The 15,071-nt window shown below is 44.7% G+C and overlaps 1 protein-coding gene across 1 annotated transcript in view; it reads right to left on the bottom strand.

The window, feature by feature from the left end:
- LOC115114617 (importin-13-like) overlaps window positions 1–15,071 on the bottom strand; it is a 24,074-nt gene extending 9,003 nt beyond the window's left edge. The window contains exons 1-10 of the mRNA XM_029643017.2: window positions 14,738–15,071; window positions 13,965–14,090; window positions 13,134–13,801; window positions 12,853–12,993; window positions 12,515–12,656; window positions 12,152–12,318; window positions 11,783–11,903; window positions 544–691; window positions 200–381; window positions 31–57 (exon numbers count right to left, since the gene is read on the bottom strand). Of these exons, the coding sequence (XP_029498877.2) occupies window positions 31–57; window positions 200–381; window positions 544–691; window positions 11,783–11,903; window positions 12,152–12,318; window positions 12,515–12,656; window positions 12,853–12,993; window positions 13,134–13,801; window positions 13,965–14,090; window positions 14,738–14,812 (1,797 nt within the window). The 5' untranslated portion in view covers window positions 14,813–15,071. The remainder of the gene's footprint in view (window positions 1–30; window positions 58–199; window positions 382–543; window positions 692–11,782; window positions 11,904–12,151; window positions 12,319–12,514; window positions 12,657–12,852; window positions 12,994–13,133; window positions 13,802–13,964; window positions 14,091–14,737) is intronic.

Below are 15,071 nucleotides of genomic sequence, written 5' to 3'. Positions count from 1 at the left end.
TTTTTTCAAAGACCAAGAATTTATACTGACCTTGTGGATATCTTTGACCAGTACGTCCTGTGAAAGGAATAGAATGCTTGACATGAGTGTAAAAAAAGAACCAAAGCAACATTGAACGACAGCACAGTTACCACGCACCACATTTTGAGCTACAGTAATCTATCACCACATGCTTTGTGAATCTTATTGTCATAGAGACCTGTGACACAGTCATGATGTCATGGATGTAAGGGGCGAGGTCGTGACGACACTCTCTGCAAATTCTCTTCAGAGTGGACACGCTGGACACGGACAGCTCAGCCTTCACTAAGCCCTGGAGCACCATTGGTAATACATTGCCTAACATCATCGGATGGTCCGCCAGCCACTCCGCTAGAGAACCTAGACAGCGAGAGAAAGGGGGTGGGATATAAAGGAACGAGACAGATAGAGAAAGGGAGAAAGACAGGAAAGGAGATTGTAGGGTAAAGAGGGATGGCCAGAACAAACAGAAAGGTAGCAAAGAAAACTATAATACAATTGGATTAAGATGTTGGCTAGCACCTATAGTGTACATGACGGTGTCAGCTAGCTGAATGTTGCTTATACTGATCCGTGGGATCAGACCGATGAGGCCTGGGATGACATCAGAGTAGTTGACGTCTATGGTCTCTGCTATAGCCTGGAAGCCAAAGAGAAGGGCCTCAGTGTCCTGGAAAAATACAAAAGAAAAATAGAAAACATGTCCCAGAAAGAGAAGCTAGAGAGTGAGATTTGTATTTATTATGGATCCTCATTAGCTGCTGCCAAGGCAGAAGCTACTCTTCCTGGGGTCCAGCAAAATTAAGGCAATTTATACAATTTTAAAAACATTACAATACATTCACAGATTTCACAACACACTGTGTGCCCTCAGGCCCCTGCTACACCACTACCACATATCTACAGTACTAAATCCATGGGTATGTATAGTGGACGTATGTTATTGTGTGTGTATGTATGTGTCTGTGCCTATATTTGTATTGCTTCACAGTCCCAGATGTTCCATAAGGTGTTTTTTTATCTGTTTTTTAAATCTAATTTTACTTTTACTGCTTGCGTCAGTTACTTGATGTGGAATAGAGTTCCATGTAGTCATGGCTCTATGTAAACTCAGCAAAAATAGAAACGTCTCTGTCTTTCAAAGATAATTCGTAAAAATCCAAATAACTTCACAGATCTTCATTGTAAAGGCTTTAAACACTGTTTCCCATGCTTGTTCAATGGACCATAAACAATTAATGAACATGCACCAGTTTAACGGTCGTTAACTTCTTGGTGACTGGGGGCAGTATTGAGTAGCTTGGATGAATAAGGTGCCCAGAGTAAACTGCCTGCTACTCAGCCATAAAAAGCTAGAATATGGGGCCTCCCGGGTGGCGCAGTGGTTAAGGGCGCTGTACTGCAGCGCCAGCTGTGCCACCAGAGACCCTGGGTTTGAGCCCAGGCCCTGTCACAACCGGGAGGTCCGTGCACAATTGGGTTAGCGAGGGGTTGGCCGGTAGGGATATCCTTGTCACATCACACACCATCGACTCCTGTGGCGGGGCGGGCGCAGTGCACGCTAACCAAGGTTGCCAGGTGCACAGTGTGTCCTCCGACACATTGGTGCTATTGGCTTCCGGGTTGGATGCGCGCTGCGTTAAGAAGCAGTGCGGCTTGGTTGGGTTGTGTATCGGAGGACGCATGACTTTCAACCTTCGTCTCTCCCAAGCCCGTTTTTTGGGAGTATGAGGCTTCTACTGTGAAGTGTGTCTGGCAGAGGGGCACGAGCTCGTGAGAGCTTTTCTACAGAAATAAATTATTGAAGATTTATGTTAAAAACATACATTTTTTACTTATGTCACCATGTCACCTGTAATATAACTTTTTGGACTTTTCGTCCGACCTTTTGGCTGGCTGCACGCACGTTTGGATTTGTTTACCAAACAAAGAAAGGTATAAACTTTATTGAACAAATCAAACATTTATTGTGGAACTGGGATTCCTGGGAGTGCATTCTGATGAAGATCATCAAAGGTAAGTGAATATTTATAATGCTATTTCTGACTAATATTGACAACACAACATGGAGGATATCTCTTTGGCTGTTGTTGTCACGAATATTACCGAAGGTGTCTCCCCTTCCTGTTCGGGTGGCACTCGGCGGTAATCGTCGCCGGCCTAGCTGCCACCGATCCCTTTTCGTTTGGTTTTGTCTAATTGTTTTCACCTGTTTCTTGTTGGGGTTTTGGGGTTGGTATTATTTAAGTTTGTTTAGCCCGCTTGTGTTTGTGTGGGCTTGTTGCTATGTACGTAGAGGTGTATTGTTTCGTATTGGGTTTTCGCTGTCCGGGTTATTATCAGTGGTCCTTGGGTTGTATTTGCGCCTGTGTTTTGGCTTCACCCATTTGTCCGTGTTTCTGGTTGTTTTGGACATTAAAGCGTTTTCCCCTTGTATCTTCTGCTCTCTGCGCCTGACTCCACACCCATCACTCTTCAGACGTTACAGTTGTGGTCTCTGAGCGCTGTACTCAGATGGTGTGCTTTTTCCGCAAAGTGTTTTTGAAATCTGACACAGCGGTTGCATTAAGGAGAAGTTTATCTAAAGTTTCATGTATAATAGTTGTATCTTTTGTCAATGTTTATTATGAGTATTTCTGTGAATTGATGTGGCTCTCTGCAAAATCACCGGATGTTTTGGAACTACTGAACATAACAAGCCAATGTAAACTGAGATTTTTGGGTTTAAATATGCACTTTATCAAACAAAACATATATTGTATAACATGAAGTCCTATGAGTGTCATCTGATGAAAGGTTAGTGATTCATTTTATCTATATTTCTGCTTTTTGTGACTCCTCTCTTTGGCTGGAAAAATGTCTGTGTTTTTCTGAGACTTGGTGGTAACCTAACATAATCGTTTGTGGTGCTGTAAAGCCTTTTTGAAATCATACACTGTGGCTGGATTAACGAGAATTTGATCTTTAAAATGGTGTAAAATACTTGTATGCTTAAGAAATTTTAATTATGAGATTTTTGTTGTTTTGAATTTGGTGCCCTGCACTTTCACTGGCTGTTGGCGGGGTGGGACGCTACTGTCCCGAATATCTCAGAAAGGTTAAGACACTACCAGTTATGAAAACTTAGGACACTAAAGAGGCCTTTCTACTGACTGAAAAACACTAAAAAGATGCCCAGGGTCCCTGCTCATCTGCGTGAACGTACCTTGGGCATGCTGCACCGAGGCATGAGGACTGCAGATGTGACCAGGGCAATATATTGCAATGTCCGTACTAAGACAGCGCTACAGGGAGACAGGACGGACAGCTGATCGTCCTCGCAGTGGCAGACCACATGTAACAATACCTGCACAGGATCGGAACATCACACCTGCGGGACAGGTACAGGATGGCAACAACAACTGCCCAAGTTACACCAGGAACGCACAATCCCTCCATCAGTGATCAGACTGTCCGCAATAGGCTGAGAGAGGCTGGACTGAGGGCTTGAAGGCCTGTTGTAAAGGCAGGTCCTCACCAGACATCACCAGCAACAACGTCGCCTATGGGCACAAACCCATCGTGGCTGGACCAGACAGGACTGGCAAAAAGTGCTCTTCACTGATGAGTTTTGTCTCACCAGGGTTGATGGTCGGATTGGCGTTTATCGTTGAAGGAATGAGCGTTACACCGAGGCCTGTACTCTGGAGCAGGATCGATTTGGAGGTGGAGGGCTCATCATGGTCTGGGGCAGTGTGTCACAGCATCATCGAACTGAGCTTGTTGTCATTGCAGGCAATCTCAACGCTGTGCATTACAGGGAAGACATCCTCCTCCCTCATGTGGTACCCTTCCTGCAGGCTCATCCTTACATGAACCTCCAGCATGACAATGCCACCAGCCATACTGCTCGTTCTGTACATGATTTCCTGCAAGACAGGAATGTCAGTGTTCTGCCATGGCCAGCGAAGAGCCCGGATCTCAATCCCATTGAGCACGTCTGGGACCTGTTGGATCGGTGAGGGCTAGGGCCATTCCCCCCAGAAATGTCAGGGAACTTGCAGGTGCCTTGGTGGAAGAGTGGGGTAACATCTCACATCAAGAACTGGCAAATCTGGTGCAGTCCATGAGGAGGAGATGCACTGCAGTACTTAATGCAGCTGGTGGCCACACCGGATACTGACTGTTATTTTTTATTTTGACCCCCCTTTGTTCAGGGACACATTATTCCATGTATGTTAGTCACATGTCTGTGGAACTTGTTCAGTTTATGTCTCAGTTGTTGAGTCTTGTTATGGTCATACAAATATTTACGTTAAACCTGTTGAATGTAGAGGGCAGTATTTTGATGTTTGGATGAAATACGTACCCAAATTAAACTGCCTATTTCTCAGGCCCAGAATCTAGAATATGCATATAATTGTCAGATTAGGATAGAAAACACTCTAAAGTTTCCAAAACTGTCAAAATATTGTCTGTGAGTATAACAGAACTGATATTGCAGGCGAAAACCTGAGGAAAATCCAACCCGGAAGTGCTGTTTTTCCTGAACGCTCTCTGTTCCATTGCCTGCCTTCGCTCCATTTAAAGGGATATCAACCAGATTCATTGTCCTATGGCTACCCCATGGTGTGAACAGTCTTTAGACAGTTTCAGGCTTTTATTTTGAAAAATGAGCGAGAAAGATCACATTGCGTCAGTGGATGGCTGGGTGCCAGCAGCGTTTTGCATGCGCAACAGCTTGGAGCAGACATTTCTCTCTCTCTCCTATTGAAGAAGCTACAGTCCCGGTTGATATATCATCGATTATATATTGTAAAAACAACCTGCGGATTGATTATAGAAAACGTTTTACATGTTTCTACGAACTTTATGGATACTATTTGGAATTTTCGTCTGCGATGTCGTGACCGCTCGAGCCTGTGGATTTCTGAACATAACAGGCCAACCAAATGGAGGTATTTTGGATATCAAATAATCTTTATGGAACAAAAAGAACATATATTGTGAAACTGGGAGTCTCGTGAGTGCAAACATCCAAAGATCATTAAAGGTAAGCAATTTAATTTATTGCTTTACTGACTTTCGTGACCAATCTACTTGGCTGCTAGCTGTTTGTAATATTTTGTCTACTGAGAGAGATGGCCTTACATAAACGCCTGCTTTCGCCAAAAAGCTTTACTGAAATCTGACATGGCAGGTGGATTAACAACAAGCTAAGCTGTGTTTTGCTATATTGCACTTGTGATTTCATGAAAATTTAATATTTTTAGTAATTTAATTTGAATTTGGCGCTCTGCAATTCAGCGGATGTGGACGAAAATGATCCCGCTAACGGGATGGGTGCATCAAGAAGTTAAGTTTGCTGTTTGCTCTAAATAAACGCAGTTGACAGTGAGAGGACGTTTCTATTTTTGCTGGGTTTATTACTACGTGCCTCCCATTGTCTGTTCTGGACTTGGGGACTGTGAAGAGACCTCTTGTGGAATGTTTTGTGGGGTATGTATGGGTGTCCGAGCTGTGTGCCAGTAGTTTAGACAGACAGTGGGGTATGTATGGGTGTCCGAGCTGTGTGCCAGTAGTTTAGACAGACAGTGGGGTATGTATGGGTGTCCGAGCTGTGTGCCAGTAGTTTAGACAGACAGTGGGGTATGTATGGGTGTCCGAGCTGTGTGCCAGTAGTTTAGACAGACAGTGCGGTATGTATGGGTGTCCGAGCTGTGTGCCAGTAGTTTAGACAGACAGTGGGGTATGTATGGGTGTCCGAGCTGTGTGCCAGTAGTTTAGACAGACAGTGGGGTATGTATGGGTGTCCGAGCTGTGTGCCAGTAGTTTAGACAGACAGTGGGGTATGTATGGGTGTCCGAGCTGTGTGCCAGTAGTTTAGACAGACAGTGGGGTATGTATGGGTGTCCGAGCTGTGTGCCAGTAGTTTAGACAGACAGCTCGGTGTATTGAACATGCATCTCATAAATAAAAGTAGTGATAAAGTCAATCTCTCCTCCACTTTCAGCCAGAAGAGATTGACATGCATATTATTAATATTAGCTCTCTGTGTACATCCACGGGGCAGCACTGAGCCAATTGCAATTTTCCTAAGTACTTTTTTGTGGCACCTGACCACACGACTGAACAGTAGTCAAGGTGCGACAAAACTAGGGCCTGTAAGACCTGCTTTATTATAGACAGACTTCTCCTCATCTTAGCTTGTACTGCATGAATATGGTTTGACCATGACAGTTTACAATCTAGGGTTACTCCAAGCAGTTTAGTCTTCTCAACTTGCTCAATTTCCACATGATCTATTACAAGATTTAGTTGAGGTTTAGGGTTTTGTGAGTGTTTTGTTCCAAATACAATGCTTTTAGTTTTATAAATATTTAGGGCTAACTTATTCCTTGCCACCCACTCTGAAACTTACTGCAGCTCTTTGTTGAGTGTTGCAGTCATTTTAGTCGCTGTAGTAGCTGACGTGTATAGTGTTGAGTCATCCGCATACATAGACACTCTGGCTTTACTCAAAGTCAGTGGCACTTTGTTAGTAAAAATGTAAAAAGCAAGAGGCCTAAACCGCTACTCTGGGGAATTCCTGATTCTAACTGGATTATATTCGAGAGGCTTCCATTAAAGAACACCTTCTGTGTTCTGTTAGACAAGTAACTCTTTATCCACATTATAGCAGAGGGTGTAAAGCCATAACACATACATTTTTCCAGCAGCAGACTATGATCGATAATGTCAAAAGCTGCACTGAAGTCTAACAAGACAGCCTCCACAATCATTTTATCATCAATTTCTCTCAGCCAATCATCCGTCATTTGTGTAAGTGCTGTGCTCGCTGAGTGTCCTTCCCTATAAGGATGCTGAAATTCTGTTATCAATTTGTTTACATTTTAGATAAGCATGCTCCGTTCAAAAAATGCAGAACCAAGAACAGATACAGCCCTTGGTTCACTCCAGACCTGACTGCCCTCGACCAGCACAAAAACATCCTGTGGCGGACTGCAATAGCATCGAATAGCCCCCGTGATATGCAACTGTTCAGGGAAGTCAGGAACCAATACACGCAGTCAGTCAGGAAAGCTAAGGCCAGCTTCTTCAGGCAGAAGTTTGCATCCTGTAGCTCCAACTCCAAAAAGTTCTGGGACACTGTGAAGTCCATGGAGAACAAGAGCACCTCCTCCCAGCTGCCCACTGCACTGAGGCTAGGTAACACTGTCTCCACCGATAAATCCACGATTATCGAAAGCTTCAATAAGCACTTCTCAACGGCTGGCCATGCCTTCCGCCTGGCTACTCCAACCTCGGCCAACAGCTCCGCCCCCCCCGCAGCTCCTCGCCCATGCCTCTCCAGGTTCTCCTTTACCCAAATCCAGATAGCAGATGTTCTGAAAGAGCTGCAAAACCTAGACCCGTACAAATCAGCTGGGCTTGACAATCTGGACCCTCTATTTCTGAAACTATCTGCCGCCATTGTCGCAACCCCTATTACCAGCCTGTTCAACCTCTCTTTCATATCGTCTGAGATCCCCAAGGATTGAAAGCTGCCGCAGTCATCCCCTCTTCAAAGGGGGAGACACCCTGGACCCAAACTGCTATAGACCTATATCCATCCTGCCCTGCCTATCTAAGGTCTTCGAAAGCCAAGTCAACAAACAGGTCACTGACCATCTCGAATCCCACCGTACCTTCTCCGCTGTGCAATCTGGTTTCCGAGCCGGTCACGGGTGCACCTCAGCCACGCTCAAGGTACTAAACAATATCATAACCGCCATCGATAAAAGACAGTACTGTGCAGCCGTCTTCATCGACCTCGCCAAGGCTTTCGACTCTGTCAATCACCATATTCTTATCGGCAGACTCAATAGCCTCGGTTTCTCGGATGACTGCCTTGCCTGGTTCACCAATTACTTTGCAGACAGAGTTCAGTGTGTCAAATCGGAGGGCATGCTGTCCGGTCCTCTGGCAGTCTCTATGGGGGTGCCACAGGGTTCAATTCTCGGGCCGACTCTTTTCTCTGTATATATCAATGATGTTGCTCTTGCTGCGGGCGATTCCCTGATCCACCTCTACGCAGACGACACCATTCTATATACTTTCGGCCCGTCATTGGACACTGTGCTATCTAAAATCCAAACGAGCTTCAATGCCATACAGCACTCCTTCCGTGGCCTCCAACTGCTCTTAAACGCGAGTAAAACCAAATGCATGCTTTTCAACCGATCGCTGCCTGCACCCGCATGCCCGACTAGCATCACCACCCTGGATGGTTCCGACCTTGAATATGTGGACATCTATAAGTACCTAGGTGTCTGGCTAGACTGCAAACTCTCCTTCCAGACTCACATCAAACATCTCCAATCGAAAATCAAATCAAGAGTCGGCTTTCTATTCCGCAACAAAGCCTCCTTCACTCACGCTGCCAAGCTTACCCTAGTAAAACTGACTATCCTACCGATCCTCGATTTCGGCGATGTCATCTACAAAATGGCTTCCAACACTCTACTCAGCAAACTGGATGCAGTTTATCATAGTGCCATCCGTTTTGTCACCAAAGCACCTTATACCACCCACCACTGCGACTTGTATGCTCTAGTCGGCTGGCCCTCGCTACATATTCGTCGCCAGACCCACTGGCTCCAGGTCATCTACAAGTCCATGCTAGGTAAAGATCCGCCTTATCTCAGTTCACTGGTCACGATGGCAACACCCATCCGTAGCACACGCTCCAGCAGGTGTATCTCACTGATCATCCCTAAAGCCAACACCTCATTTGGCCGCCTTTCGTTCCAGTACTCTGCTGCCTGTGACTGGAACGAACTGCAAAAATCGCTGAAGTTGGAGACTTTTATCTCCCTCACCAACTTCAAACATCAGCTATCCGAGCAGCTAACCGATCGCTGCAGCTGTACATAGTCTATTGGTAAATAGCCCACCCATTTTCACCTACCTCATTCCCATACTATTTTTATACTGTTTTTATTTTATTTATTTATTTACTTTTCTGCTCTTTTGCACACCAATATCTCTACCTGTACATGACCATCTGATCATTTATCACCCCAGTGTTAATCTGCAAAATTGTATTATTCGCCTACCTCCTCATGCCTTTTGCACACATTGTATATAGACTGCCCATTTTTTTTTCTACTGTGTTATTGACTTGTTAATTGTTTACTCCATGTGTAACTCTGTGTTGTCTGTTCACACTGCTATGCTTTATCTTGGCCAGGTCGCAGTTGCAAATGAGAACTGGTTCTCAACTAGCCTACCTGGTTAAATAAAGGTGAAATAAAAAATAAAAAATAAAAAAACTGTGAAATAGCATTTTGCATTTTATCTGGTCAAACACAATTCTTTCCAGAAGTTTACTAAGGGTTGGTAACAGGCTGATTGGTCGGCTATTTGAGCCAGTAAAGGGGGCTTTACTATTCTTGGGTAGCGGAATGACTTTAGCTTTCCTCCAGGCCTGATGGTACACGCTCTGTAGTAGTCTTAAATTGAAGATGTGTCAAATAGGAGTGGCAATATCTTCTGCTATTATCCTCAGTCATTTTCCATCCAGATTGCCAGACCCCGGTGGCTTGTCATTGTTGATAGACAACAATAATTTTTTCACTGCTTCCACACTGACTTCACAGATTTCAAAAGTACAATTCTTGTCTTTCATAATTTGGTCCGATATACTTGGATGTGTAGTGTCAAGGTTTGTTGCTGGCATGTCATCCCTAAGTTTGCTTATCTTGCCAATGAAAAAGTAAATAAAGTAGTTTGTAATATCAGTGGGCTTTGTGATGAATGAGCCATCTGATTCAATGAATGAAGGAGCCGAGTTGGCTTTATTCCCTAAAATGTCATTTTAGGTGCCCCAAAGCTATTTACTATCATTCTTTATATAATTTATATTTGTTTCATAGTGTAGTTTATTTTTATTTAGTTTAGTCACATGATTTCTTAATTTGCAGTACGTTTGCCAATCAGTTGGGCATTGCCATCAATTCCTCCAAGGGGATTTTTTACAGTCTTTACAGTCATTTTCTTAATGGGTGCGTTGCTTATTAGTAACTGGAATAAGTAGTTTCATAAATGTGTCAAGTGCAGCATCTGGTTGCTCCTCATTACACACCACAGATCAGCAGCGTCTGGTTGCTCCTCATTACACACCACAGACCAGCAAATATTCTTTACATCATCAACATATAAATCACTACAAAACTTTGTGTATGACCTCTTATATATTAGGCCCAGACTTTGGAACGTTGGTTTTCCTAGATATGGCTATTATATTGTGATCACTGCATACTATGAATCTGGATACTGCTTTAAAGCAAATATCTGTAGCATTAGTAAATATGTGATCAATACATGATGATTTGATGATTTAATTCCTGTACTGTTTGTAACTACACTGCTAGGTTGACTGACAACCTGATCCAGGTTGCAGGCACTGGTTACAGTTTGAAGTTTTTTCCTGAGAAGGTAGCTTGATGAGATAGAGTCACACAGGAAGAAACATGACAAAATAGCTTTGGGATGTATACATACACTACCGTTCAAATGTTTGGGGTCACTTAGAAATGTCCTTGTTTTTGTCCATTAAAATAACATCAAATTGATCAGAAATACAGTGTAGACATTGTTAATGTTGTAAATGACTATTGTAGCTGGAAACTGCAGATTTTTTATGGAATATCTACATAGGTGTACAGCGGCCCATTATCAGCAAACATCACTCCTGTGTTCTAATGGCACGTTGTGTTAGCTAATCCAAGTTTATCATTTTAAAAGACTAATTGATCATTAGAAAACCCTCAGTCTCAACGTCAACAGTGAAGAGGTGACTCCGGGATGCTGGCCTTCTAGGTAGAGTTCCTGTCCAGTGTCCAGTGTTCTTTGGCCCATCTTAATCTTTTCTTTTATTGGCCAGTCTGAGATATGGCGTTTTCTTTGCAACTCTGCCTAGAACGCCAGCATTCTGGAGTCACCTCTTCACTGTTGACGTTGAGACTGGTGTTTTGCGGGTACTATTTAATGAAGCTGCCAGTTGAGGACTTGTGAGGCGTCTGTTTCTCAAACTAGACACTCTAATGTACTTGTCCTCTTGCTCAGTTGTGCACCGGGGCCTCCCACTCCTCTTTCTATTCTGGTTAGAGACAGTTTGCTCTGTTCTGTGAAGTGGGTAGTGCGCAGCGTTGTACAAGATCTTCAGTTTCTTGGCAATTCCTCGCATGGAATAGCCTTCATTTCTCAGAACAAGAATAGACTGACGAATTACAGAAGAAAGTTATTTGTTTCTGGCCATTTTGAGCCTGTAATCAAACCCACCCAATGCTGATGCTCCAGATACTCAACTAGTCTAAAGAAGGCCAGTTTTATTGCTTCTTTAATCAGAACAACAGTTTTCAGCTGTCCTAACATAATTGCAAAAGGGTTTTCTAATGATCAATTAGCCTTTTAAAATGATAAACTTGGATTAGCTAACACAACATGCCATTGGAACACAGGAGTGATGGTTGCTGATAATGGGCCTCTGTACGTCTATGTATATATTCCATTCAAAATCAGCCGTTTCCAGCTACAATAGTCATTTCCAACATTACCAATGTCTACACTGTATTTCTGATCAATTTGATATTATTTGAATGGATTTTTTTGTGTGCTTTTCTTTCAAAAACAAGGACATTTCTAAGTGACCCCAAACCTTTGAACGGTAGTGTATGTCTTTGTATGTGTGACCCGTTGTGTGATCACTGTATTTATGTAAATTGGTGATTGAACTGACCTGCCATGCTGTCGGTCTCTCCGTGTCCATCAGCAGTCGGCCCAGTCTATCATAGAGGTTACTGAGAAGCTCCGCCCCCAGGATCTCGTACACATACATCAGAGTGTCTGATATGTCGACTCTACCACACAAAACACACATGCAGTATAATCACAATGTGCCCTGGGCACTCTGCTCTATTCAAAATGAAATACTTTGGTAAAAACATTCAACAGATCTGTTGACTAGATACTAGTGTTAGATAAAGCATAACATACATCGTACAACAAAATCTTGGGTCAAATAATGTAAAATCTCAAGTGAAAATCAAAGAGCTTCTCCAAGGACTACAACTCCCATCCCTTCTGTAGAAGTAGACTTCCTGTTTACCTGTAGATCCTGAACTGCTCCTTGTCATCTGAGGACCAGGAAGTATAGTCCTGCTCTGAGGGGAAGTGGGCCTTGTGGAGCAGAACATCCACCAGCTGGAAGTAGACTGGTCTGTAGACCTGCAGGTAGACTACCTGCTTGTCCTCCTCAAATGACAGGATGTCATCCTGGAACCACAGGAAGTATACATCAGAAAGTTACCATGCTACAATGTACAGATGAGGTACTTCCTCTCCAGCACTGTAGGTTTTACCACGAACCCTAACCCAAACCCTTCACCAATACCTGCAGAGTGTACCAAAAGGTGAAGGAGCTGGTGGTCTTTACTGGATAGTGTCCAGGATTAGGGTGTAGGGTACATACCTGCAGAGTGTACCAGAAGGTGAGTGTGAGGGAGCTGGTGGTCTCGTTGACTGGGTAGTGCCCGGGGATGCCAGTACAGAACAGGATCATGTTGACTAGGGCCAGGTATCCCTGCCAGTGTTCCACCTGTTCCAGAAGAGTCCTGTTCCACAAAGTCACACCCAGGGAGATGAGGTGAAACAGGTCCATAATGAGCCAAGAAAACTGGTTATCACTTAATACTAACACCACAGACTGTTCATAGATGTTCAACTAAGTATCAGCAAACTTTAGTTAGATAGTTAGCAAACTAACTATATAGTAACATAGCCCAAGCCCTAACCTAAAGGTATGTGTACCTGGAGTGTGTTTCCCCCAGAGCAACAGCGATGCGACAGATGCCATGGGAGGTCTCCATGTCTCCGTCCCTCGCTGCGGCTTTCAGCTGGTCATGGAGACCCAGCACCAGGGGCATCAAGTTCACCAGAGCATCAGTGTATCTGAACACACGCACACACACACACACACACACAAATGTATGCTGAGTCAATACAATGCGTCTCAACACAACTCATTATCAAAGTGCTCTATGTGTGTGTGTTTGTCTGCCTGTCTGTCAATGTGTGTGTGTCTATCTCACCTCTGGCAGTCAGGTTGGGATATAGAGCTGACAATGGTCTCCACGGCAGTGTCAAACAGCTCTGGGTTTGACAGAGCAGCAAAACAGTCCTGCAGCAGCCCCTCGCTCTCCCCATGCAGAGGAACATCCAGTCCCACCCAGCTAGACAAGCACCGTAGGGCCCGCTCCTTCACCTGGCTGTTGCCCTCCTGTCTCTGGAGCAGCTGGCGCAGCAGGGGACATACCGCTGTCCACTCCCCAGCCAGGGCCTCTCTCAGCTGGGCACGACGGGCCTGGGGCAGCCTGCAGCTCTGGAACTCTTCTGGCAGCACGGTGAGGAGCTCCAGCAGGGCCAGGCAGTGTGCGTGGGCGTTCACTTCCTCCTCTGCCCCACCTCCTCCACCAACCCCACCCTGACTTCCGCCCTGATCCCCAGCCTTCTCTGGCTGGTAGACCCTGACCATGTCAGCCACAGCCTGGGGCCAACCCTGGGGCATGGTGTGGAGGGCCAGGGAGGCCAGGGCCACACACAGCCTGGTCAGCACCATCTTTGGCCCAGAGGAGAAGTGGGAGATGTGGGAAAGGAGCTGCATCCTCAGTGTCTGTTGTTGGTCTGTGGGGAGGTCGGCCCAGTGACAGGAGATCTTGGTGTGAAGGGTGCTGGCGCCAAAGAACTGGATCTCAGGAAGCTGTTTTGACAATGGTGTAATAGTAAAACAAGAATACAGCGTTCTACAGGGTTATTATGAGTGTCGTCATGGAGTGAAATACAAGCAGGAAAGGAATGATTACTACACAACAGAGTCTGTAGAAAGTACAGGGGAGTTTGTTGGATGGGGCTGTGGAGCGGACCTTGTCTGGACTGAGCAGAGGCCAGCAGAACTGCCAGGCCTGACGGGAGGTCTGGGCCTGAGTCAGCCACTTCTGGGCCACATTCTTATGCTCCATGTCCGGGTCATAGTACAGTTGCTGGAGGGCCTAGAGGAGGGAGGAGAGGACATTTCCAATTCAATTAATTAAATTTACAATAGGGAGGGAAATTAAAAAGTGACCGGAGTCCTTGTCATACAATGTGTCCTTGAAGGCATGACTGCCACTGATAAGGAATGTAAGAGGGGAGCCTCCAAAGCACACAGGATGGCCACCTCTGCATGAGTGAGTGCTGTTGCTAATGGCAACTAATCCCAAGCACATGGTGGTGGTTATAATTAGCACAGTATGTTTGTAACTGATATCATATTACAACAGCCCCCTTCCCTCTATGTCCCATTGAACTAGTTTACTCCATATGAACTGCCCATTGTGAAATATTCATTCAAAAGCTATTCTGTAGCCTATTTGTTAAAGGTCAAAATTCCATTGTAATTAGTCTGTGCATTTTTTCAACTGTCAACCAATAGGCCTACATCAGTGTAGCCTATTTGGGCTATTTGGTAAATAATATGGAGGCCTAATAAATATCATTGTCACAACGCATAAAACCACAATGCTGATGAGATATTTAGAAAAACTTGATTGAGATGAACAAATTGCTTTCAGACTTAATGAGAGCTGTCATTGTTGGTAGCCTACTGCATAAAACTAACCACTTCTCTGTCGCGCACTGTATGAGTTTGACAACTTACTTTTTCGACGTTTTCCACCGTTAATTCTAAGGACACGAGGTCGGGGCTCTGCACGGAGCTGTCAGGGGGCTCCATCCCGTAGATGACAAGCTTTATAATGGGAACACTTCTTTTAATGTCCGCTCTTAGATTTTTGCGCTTGCTGCCCGCGATCCTGGCCTTTAATAAGTCTCCCACTATCAGACAGTGCTGTTGATGAACAGAGGCGGCCCCTGGCAGAAGGCCAGCCTGCTACTTGTTAAAAGTTAGTTGTCGTTAACGGATTCAGCATTCATTGTCCTTTTGTGACTGACACCTGTGCTGACCGTAGTGCTGACCACAAACCAGAGGTCTA

This window comes from Oncorhynchus nerka, linkage group LG9b (assembly GCF_034236695.1).
Source record: "Oncorhynchus nerka isolate Pitt River linkage group LG9b, Oner_Uvic_2.0, whole genome shotgun sequence".
NCBI lineage: Eukaryota > Metazoa > Chordata > Actinopteri > Salmoniformes > Salmonidae > Oncorhynchus > Oncorhynchus nerka.
Note: the sequence above shows the minus strand (reverse complement) of the source record. Positions and strands in the feature narration are given on the sequence as shown.